This window comes from Colobus angolensis, unplaced genomic scaffold (assembly GCF_000951035.1).
Source record: "Colobus angolensis palliatus isolate OR3802 unplaced genomic scaffold, Cang.pa_1.0 Scaffold9, whole genome shotgun sequence".
Classification (NCBI taxonomy): domain Eukaryota; kingdom Metazoa; phylum Chordata; class Mammalia; order Primates; family Cercopithecidae; genus Colobus; species Colobus angolensis.
The window spans coordinates 4,623,592-4,633,377 of NW_012122931.1; the positions used below are offsets into that span (position 1 = coordinate 4,623,592).

The window sequence follows — 9,786 nt, forward strand, 5'->3', positions numbered from 1 at the left end:
GTGGGAGAGTCGGGGGCCTGGGATGTGGCCCAGAGGAGCTCCCCTCTCCTTCCCCCGACTCCAGTCCCCGCCTCCTCCCCACAGTCCACTCTGATCCCACAATTATGGTGTGGCCCGCTACAGTCAACATTAGAAAATAAAATAGTGCATCGGGAGGAGGAGCTTTTGCATAAATAAAATTCTCTTTTATTTCTTAAAAAAAAAAAAAAGAAAGAAAGAAAAAGAAACTGCAGGGTCTTCTCGCTGCCAATGGAATGAAGTGTGAAAGTCTTACCCAGCAGGGAGCTCTGGCCAGCTGGTTTCCATCTTCCCTCCCCTCCATGCACCCTGCGTTCCTGCTAATGCCGCCAGGGGCACACACAACTTCCCCTCCCATCTCCCTCTCAGCCTCCCTCCACCGGGCCTCGCACACGCGGGCCCCCTGACTGGAGCCTTACACACCCTCCCCAGCTCCTCTCATCCCCAGCTCCGCGCCTGCCAGGCAGGTCCTCCCCTGCTCATGACTCCCTCTCTCCTCGTCGCCTGCAGTTGCCTGAGTTTGTTTGTTTTTTTTTTTTTTAAATCCTGCTGCCACTCTAGACTGATTGCCCTGAGAGCAGGGACCCGTCTACATTGTCTATCTTATCCCCTAGTGGATCCCTGGTACCAACACATGGCTGTGTTCAGACGTTATTTGGTGAATGAATGAATGAGCAAGTGAATGAGTGTAAGCAAGAATCAAAGCAATGGCTACGAAAGAGGTGGGTCCGGCACTGAACTTGGGTCTTGGGTCCCCACTGGCCCTCCTGCTGCCCAGGTCTGCACCTGCCTGAGTGCAGCCACGGCTCCTGCCAGCCTCTGCCCCCAGCCCTCCCTGCCCACCTGCCTCAGCGAGCTTCCTTCTGCTGCCGGTCGCCTCCAGGAAACCCTCCCACCTGGAAGCACAGATGTCTGTGCTGCTCTCTGAACCCTGGACAGTCGGCCTGGCCTAGTTACGTGGTTATGTGAGGGCCACCTGCCCAGGGCCCAGGCCTGCCCTCTGCAGACGCAGCTGGGACGCCATCTGTGGTCACTACGGTGGGTGTCTGGCATCCCTGCCTGGTGAGGGCCGAGGGCTGCCTCTCTCTGACCTGGGCCCTCCAGCTGCTGCCCCACAGGGCCAAGGGGGCAGGACTTACATCGCAGCTTCTCATCCAGGGTTCCCCGCGAGGTCACCGACAGCGCCTGGATGAACTCGGAGAACTCGATTCGCCCGTCCTGACCAGAGAGAGAGGGGGATGGCCTCGGTCAGTGCCAGCCAGGCCCTGGGTCAGGCTGAATCTCAGAGACGGGCGAGGGGCAGTCGCAGGCTCCAGACATCGTGCCCAGTGGACATTCAGGTGGAGAGGACAGGCTTGAAGGAATGGGGGGCGAGAGGCGAGGAAAAGGTAGGGAGCAGAGGCTGGGAGACTCTGTCGGGGGTTAGAAGTGGGAGAGGCCAGGAAGGAGGCACAGGAAGAAGGGCTGAGGCTGAACGGAGAGGCTGACTCCCCTCCTGATGGGAGAAGGTGCCAGAAGCACCAACGCCTGCGTTCCTCTCAGCAACAGCCTGGAAGCCCCTCGGCCTAGAGCTGTGGGCCCACGGGCTTTTGCAGAGGGAAGGCCGCTGCAGGTTGTTTAATTCCACCTCTTATTTGCAAATGAAGAAACTGAGGCCCAAGAAAGGAAGAGCCCTTCCCAGGGTCAGGAATGTGACTCCCAGCCTGGGGGTACCTGGGAGAAGCTGGGGGTGGGATAAAATAGAAACCTCCGTGGTGCCAGCAGCAGGGGGTACAGAGACAAGTGACAGTAAATCCACCCTCATATGCTACTGCAGGACAAATCAGGGTCAACGCAGACAACCCAAAAGCTGTGGGTGAATCAGGGTCAACGCAGATAACCCAACAGCTGTGGGTGCAGCCGCTGCCCGGAGGTGACACAAGCTACCACACGGTAGGTCTTGAAAACACGGTAGGTCTTGATGCTGGGTGGAAAAAGCCAGGAACAAAAGATCCTATAGCTTACGATTCTCAGAGCCTCAGTTTCCTGACCTACAAAATGGGTATTAAAATACCCAGCTCCCAGGTGCTTGTAAGACCTCATTAAAAATAATCCATGTATGGCCGGACACGGTGGCTCACACCTATAATCCCAGCACTTTGGGAGGCCAAGGCGGGTGGATCATCTGAGGTCAGGAGTTCGAGACCAGCCTAGGCAATACGGTGAAACCCCATCTCTACTAAAAATAAAAAAAATTAGCCAGGTGTGGTGATGGGCGCCTGTAATCCCAGCTACTCAGGAGGCTGAGGCAGAGGAATCGCTTGAACCCGGGAGGTGGAGGTTGCAGTGAATCGAGATTGCACCATCGCACTCCCGTCTGGGTGACACAGTGAGACTCTGTCTCAAAAAAAAAAAAAATCCACGCAAAGAGCTTACACATAGTAAACGTTCAGGAAATATTGGTTATTATTATTAATCCTGTTATCATGGGAGTTACTTGCATTTTATGCTTGTAAGAGAAATGTCAGGGTATACATGTGTATACATGCATGTGTGTGCACTGTATACATATGCATATGTGTATATGTCTCTCTGTGTGTACACGTGTGTGCACCTGCAAGTCCATGCATTGTGTGCATATGTGTGTGTTTGCGTGCACTGTATGAATACACAGGTGTGTTCGCATGTGTGGCTGCATCTCCATGTATGTGTGCCCACATGTGTGCATGGCATTCATCTGCATGTGCACATACACGTCTGTGTGAGAGCTTGGATGTGCATGTCAGCACATGTGTGGGTGTACATATGTGTGCACGCGTGTGCATGCATTTGGATGCATCTGTGTTTATTGTGTGTGTGTCTGCATGTGTACATGTGCATGCATTTATGTGCGACTGTGTATCTGTGCATGTCAGCATGCACTCGTGTGTGTGTTCCTTCTCTAGAAGGGAACATCGGCAGAAGAGAGTGGGTGTGGAGGCGCTGCGGGTACCCACAGGAGCTGAGCCAGCTGCCACAGGAGGGAAAAGGCTCCGGGTTGACGCAGGCCGCATCAATCCCCAGCTCACCTTGTTTTCATCAAAGACGTTGAAAACAAACGTGGCAAACTTGGTGGGGTCTCCGAACGGGAAGAACTGCTTGTAGATCTTCTGGAAGCCCGCCGCATCCAGCTGCCCACTGGGGCAGTCCTTGATGAAGCCTTTGTACCTGGAGGCAGCAGATCAGGCCAGAGAGGGTAAAGGAGATGTCAACATCACCCACCCACCAACATCGCCCAGGAAAGGAAAGCTGTGGCTCCTTGTCCAAAGAGATGGTGCCACATGGGGCCATGGGCACAGACCTGGACTTGATAGGCACAGGCGCAGTCCCACCTCTGCCTCTCACTAGCGGAGTGACTTTGGATACAGACTTCACCTCTCCTAGTCTCGTCTGCATAAGGGGGTTACGAACTGACAAAGGAATTAACCCAGATACTGCACACAGAGTGAGCACTTGGCCACCCAACCCTGTGCTCCACCTGAGGGGGCTAAAACAAGAGTCACATGAACGGCCTCCCCGAAGCCGCAGGCCTGCACGAGACCCTCCCACCTCCCCAGCTTCTCCGCTGAGCCCCTCCTGGCATCAGGCTGGGTGGGCCGCTGCTGGTGCTGGTGGGTAGACCACCATATGGAGCCGGCAGGTGGCTCCTCCCACATGCCCACACCCCGCCCCTCAGCCTCTGTTCCCAGGGAACTTAGTAAACAGCATGGGGGGACCCTGGCTGTTCCAACTGGACTTGTCCACCCTGCAGCCCCGGTGCCCAGCACAAAACCCTCCAGACTCCTAGGCGGCTGACGCCGGGAAGGCTTTGCACTCCCAATCCCAGGCCAAATCTCTGCCATTCACTCACTGTACAGCCTCGAGCAAATGCCCTCACCTGTCTGAGCCTCAGTTTCCTCATCCATAAAAAGGGATGGTTCTCACACCCCTCTTGTTGGTATCAGGGGACATGGTGCATGTAACCACAGGGCTCAGCACAAAAACGAGTCAAGAGTGTGATCTTTAGAACTGTGAACTTAAATATGTGTTGTTCTAAACCAATTCACAAGCTGGTTCCTGTCGGCAGTTTAACCGCCCCTCCCACCCCACCTCCAGGGAAACACGCACTCCTCCGAGGACGACTGCTCCCACAACAGCAAGCCAGAGAGAGGTCAGCTGGTCAGCTGTCACCAACACCAGCTACCACCTTTGCAGGGCCTGACCCGACTGGGAACTCTGCACACCTTATTCTCCTAGAATGCCCCTAACAGCCCTGTGAGAAGGTACTATGAGGAAGCCTTTTTTTTTTTTTTTTTTTTTGTTGAGATAGAGTCTTACTCTGTTGCCCAGGCTGGAGTGCAGTGGCAGGATCTCGGCTCACTGCAACCTCCAACTCCTGGGTTCAAGTGATTCTCCTGCCTCAGCCTCCCGAGCAGCTGGAATTACAGGATGCACCACAACACGCAGCTAATTTTTGTAGTTTTAGTAGAGACAGGGTTTTGCCATGGTGGCCAGGCTGGTCTCGAACCCCTGACCTCAGGAGATCTGCCCGCCTCGGCCTCCCAAAGTGCTGGGATGACAGGCGTGAGCCACAGTGCCCGGCCGAGGAAGCCCATTTTACAGCTGAAGAAACAGGCTCAGAGAGAGGAAGACATTTGCAAGTCCTTGAGCCCAGACTACAGCTGAGGTGGGATCGAAGGTGAATGCCGAAGAGGCCGATGCTCAGGGAAGCCAGATCACCAAAGATTTTCACACAGTCCCACTGTCCCCCATTTTAATGTGACTTAACACAAAGCCTCCACCCTTCCCTCAGACATCGGAGAGGGTTCTGGGAGAACCGTGCATGGTGCGTGCGGCGCTGTGATTAGGGCCCATACAGAGAGGATGCATATGGAAAAGTCACCATCCACCTCCCCAGTGAAGAGGAATCTAAGGGACTGGAATGGACCCCGGGCACAGGAGGACCTGAAGGGACATGTGGGGCACCCAGGGGTGGCACCCTGAAAATTCTGCGGCCTGAATGGTGAAGCTCAGGCACCCAGCCTCCTGCCAGTACCGTGGCTGCTGCTGCCGGAGTGAAGGCAGTTGAGGGGAGGAGGATGGGGGAGGGCAGAGAAGATGGAGCAGGATGTGGGAGGAAGGGCAGTTCTTCTTGAGTCAGACCACAGCAGGCTCATGACCATCCCAATAGCGCCCACAGCAAGCAGGAGGCCGTGGATAGGCCAGCCCTCTGCACCTTTCCCTGTCCCCACCCCAGAACACCTTGAAGGGCACTAGAGGCCCAGGGTGGTAGGTCCTGGCTCAGGAACCACAGGCCTTTGTAACAGCCCATGATAGCAGCCCAAACCCCAGCACTGTGCTGACAGGGTGGTTCCCCGGGCAGGTCGGCCCAACCATCCCATTTCACAGATGCGGGCACTGAGGCACAAAGAGATCAGGTCCACAGCAACGCGTGAGACTCGGAGCCCACCCCGCCTGTCCTGTCCTCTGCCCTGCTGGCCGGTGTGCGACCCCAGCATCCGTCCCTCCCACGCATGTGATGTCCGCAGGCCCACCCAGAATCCCTGCAGCCTGGCAGGACTCTCGGGGTCTACTGACCTCTGCTCAGCCCTAAGGTCTGTTCTGAGCTCCTGCTTGGATCGGCCAAGCAAGAAGGAAGCAAAGCACATGGATCTCAGGTCCCTTCCCACAGCAGGAGGAAGGGACCCAGCCACCCCGCTCCTGGCCCTTAAAGCTGCCTTCTCCCTGCTTCTTTTGAGATTCTTCTGTTTCAGCCTGGCCCATGACCCCAGACCCCCAGGCCAAGATGGGCCCCTGGGCAGGAGAGGGAACATGCCTGGCACCAGGACTTAACGACCCATGTGGGGGCACACCCACCTGTCACCAGACCTCTCTGGATGCCAGGTGGTTCCTTCTTCTTCGTGCAAACCTTCTAACTTATCCACAATGACTCTGTGTTACTTGAGTGATTCTAAAAGGTTATTAAAAACTATAATAAAGACAAAACAAAAGGCGCCCAAAAGCATCCCTGCAGATGGCTCACAAGGGACTGCCCTAAGGAGACGGAGGCTGTGCACAGCGCCGGCACAGTGAGCAGCTGTGGAAGGCTGGCAGTGAAGGTCTTTGCAGAGGGAAACCGGCTTCAGTGGGCAGCCTTTCGGGACCTATCCGGTTACCCCTGCAGAGGTTATCACTGTGGGGTCCCAGCTCCCTTCCGTGCCATTAGCAGGGGCCCCAAGAAGCCCCCCACGAGGCAATGCCCATGAGAGGGTGCCCAGCCTGATGTCCCAGCTTCCTCCTGCCAAACACCCCATACTCCACACCCAGACTTCGGACAGGCTCCTCTGTCTCCTTGACAGGAAGAGAAGTCCTCCTCTTCTCACTTGGCCTCGAGCTGTCCCCTGGCTCCGGCCTGCCTGGCCCAGCTGTAGCAAGAATCCTAAGTCGGTGTAGCCAGAATCCCCACCCCCACGATATCTGATCAAGTTCCTCGTCCCCGCTTCATGTGTGAGTCCTCGTCCCGCCTCCAGCATCAGCCTGACCAGTCAGTTCAGCAGCAATCGCCTGCCCTGGAGGCCTCCTCTTAGTTTCCATCCGCTGACCCCTCACCTGTTCATTGGCCGTGAAGCCTCACTTTTCCTCGCATTTGGAGCTGAGTCCACTCTCTCCCGGGTTGTGATAGTCCTGACACCTATCACAACAGTCCCGAACGAAGCCTTCCTGGCCATTTTAAGAAGCGTCGGAATCTCGCTTTCTTTAACATGGGCCCATCCAGTGTCCTGCCAGGCCCCAGCTTAGATGCTGCTTCTTTCAGGAAGACGGGCCAGCCCCAGGTCTGAGGCCTCGGAACCTCCTCTGCACCCCTGCCCGCTCGTCCGTCCCAGCAGAGCGTGGACCACGCTCTACCACATGTGCCTCCAGGTCAGTCGCCCACCGGAACGTAGGCCCCCTGACACCGCCGTGCCCTGATGACCTGCATGAGGCGTGGCATGAAACATGGACCTGGGGCATGTTTGTCTGGTGAGGTGAATGAATAAACACACAAACTGCCAGGTAGGGGCGGAGGAAGCAAGAGCCCAGTTGGTGTCTGGCTCCTTCTTCCTGAGCCCCATGGAAGAGGGACATCCAGAGACCCTGGCAGAGACCTAAGAGCTCTGTGAGCACAGTTAGAAAACCACTGATGTGTGGCCAGGCGTGGTGGCTCATGCCTGTAATCCCAGCACTTTGGGAGGCAGAGGTGGGCAGATCATTTGAGGTCAGGAATTTGAGACCAGCCTGGACAACATGGTGAAACCCCATGTCTACTAAATATACAAAAATTAGCCAGGCCTGATGGCAGATGTCTGCTGTAATCCCAGCTACTCGGGAGGCTGAGGCAGGAGAATCACTTGAACCCGGGAGGTGGAGGTTGCAGCGAGCCGAGATCACGCCACTGTACTCCAGCCTGGGCGATAAAGTGAGACTCCATCTCAAAAAAACAAAAGAAAAGAAAAGAAAATCAGTGATGTGCTCCCACCCTTTGTGTATGGAGATAGGCCCAGAGAGGGAGAGAGACAGGCTGAAAGTCACACAGCAAGTCACCAGCAGAAACAAGGCTCAGACCCAGGGCTCCTGCCTCCCAGGCTCCCTCCCTGCCTCACCCACCCCTCCGGCAAGCCAGGCTGCACCGCCCCCGCGTAAGCGCATGGGTAAAGCGACTGCTACCCAAACATTACGTAACCCCCTCTTCATCATCAGAAGGTGGAGGAGGGAGCCTGCCTCAACTGGAGCAGAGAGACGGGATGGGGGGGTCTGAACCTTCCCAGACACCCCAGCCGCCCCCAGGCCTCTACCACCCTGCAAATCACAGCTCTGAGGCTGGGATTTCACGCCATGGTCCCAGCCTGACATGCCACCCATCTGCCACTGGCTGGCTGAGTCAGGACCCCCTGAAGCAGCTGCACACCCCCTCTTGCAGCGAGCACCCGAGTGAGATGCCGGCTTATGATGAAGATCATACCCAAGAATTCTGTCCCCAGGATGCCTGAGATATGTGACTCCATCCCCCACCCCTGGTCCAGGGTCAGGTTCCCACAGGCCCGGGCCTCCTCCCTCCCCTCCTGCCAGTCCCTCCCTCTCTCTTTCAGACAGGCTGCCGCCAGGCCTGCTCTGGTGCCGGGACACGGGCCTGTGTCCCTGGCCTGGCCCTAAGCTGTCGTGCTGGGGGAGGACCCTAAGCAAACCCCTTCCCCACAGCGCCCCTCAGTTTCCCTGTAAGTAAAGTAAGTGGCTCATACTAGATCAGGGTTTCCCCACCCCAGCACTCCTGACATTCACGGCCAGGTCATTGTCATGGAGGCCTGTCCTGTGCATGGTAGACGTTTAGCAGCGTCTCCAGCCTCTACCGGACAGATGCCAGTAGCACCCCCTGCCCAGGTCAGGACAATCCCAAGTGTCTCCAGACATCGCCAAATATCCCCTCGGGGGCAGAACCATTCAGGTTGAGAACCACTGGACCAGATGGTCTCTGGGGACCCCCACGAGCTCAGGGGATCCGCCATAAGCATCTGTGATTCTAACAGCTATTCAGGAGACCTGAGAGCCAGGCACGGGGCTCTGTGCTTTCCGGGTATGATTCTGTCCCATCGTCCCAACGTCCAGGAGGGGAGGCCAATCCCGCCCACTTTACCAATGGAGAAACTAAGATTAGAAACTAAGGTTTCTAGAGGTGAAGGCCCCTCCTGGCTCAGGGCGTCCATGCGGATGTCTTCTGCATGGTCTGCTCTTCCCCCTCCTCCTCACCTGCCTGACTCCGCTCACCGCTTCCTTCTCAGCACCACAGCATCTCCCTGAGAGAAGCCCCTCTGACGACCCCAGGCTGTCATACCCCAGGACACACTCCCAGCACGCCATCCCCTGGCTGGGCCTTGGTGGCACCTCGAGCAGCTGTGCCTCAGGAATGATTTGAGTGACTTGTGTAGTGACAGGCCAGTGCCTCGTATGGGCCGTTGAGGCAGGAACCCTATCTTCTAGTTCACCTCCAAACCTGCACCACCCACTTCTGTGCCTGGCAAACATAGTAGCCACTCAGTTAATGTCAGAGTCACACAGCTAGCCAACGAGGTGGCCGGGACCAGAGCCCAGACTCCAGAATGGGAGCTGCCTCTGAGCTTGGTATCGGGAAGGGGAGAGAGGAGCCGGCTCTTCTGGCTCTGCCCACCTCCCTGACAGCTCGGTGGAGGCCGAAAGTCCTCCACAGGCCTGTTTTCTTCCATATCTTCTGCTTGATTCCAGATCCACAGTGGAAGGGACAGGAGTCCCAGCATCACTGCTGGCTCAGGCCAGGCCGGGGCAGGGGAGTAGAGATGGCACCAGGAGCAACCTGTTATCCCGAGTCTCCCTGCAGACTGGCAACTCAAGGTGCTCAGCATGGTCAGGGGTTCAGGGCAGGATCTCGGAGACCAGCCCCAGCATCTCCAGGCTCCAGAGGATGGATGGCTCTGAGGGTCCACCGTGCAGGCCCCCAACTTCAGACAGGTGCTTCATGCGTGCAGGAGAAAGGGGTGGCAGAGGGGTCCCTATGACTATCATTATGATTGGGAATCTCCGTGATTATTTTCACTGGTGGCATTGAGCATGCAGGAACTCTGTACTATAAAACAGGAGGCCGGGTGGGGTGGCTCACACCTGGAATCCCAGCACTTTGGGAGACTGAAGCGGGAGGATCACTCGAGCCCAGGAATTTGAGACCAGCCCGGGCAACAAAGCGAGACCCCATCTCTCCACAAAAAA

The 9,786-nt window shown here is 56.6% G+C and overlaps 1 protein-coding gene across 1 annotated transcript in view; it reads right to left on the reverse strand.

Moving 5' to 3' along the window:
- The window catches only part of NCS1 (neuronal calcium sensor 1), a 58,761-nt gene that overhangs the window by 23,335 nt on the left and 25,640 nt on the right, over positions 1–9,786 (reverse strand). Inside the window, exons 3-4 of the mRNA XM_011931203.1 lie at positions 3,066–3,204; positions 1,158–1,236 (exon numbers count right to left, since the gene is read on the reverse strand). Coding sequence (XP_011786593.1) covers positions 1,158–1,236; positions 3,066–3,204 — 218 coding nt within the window. The remainder of the gene's footprint in view (positions 1–1,157; positions 1,237–3,065; positions 3,205–9,786) is intronic.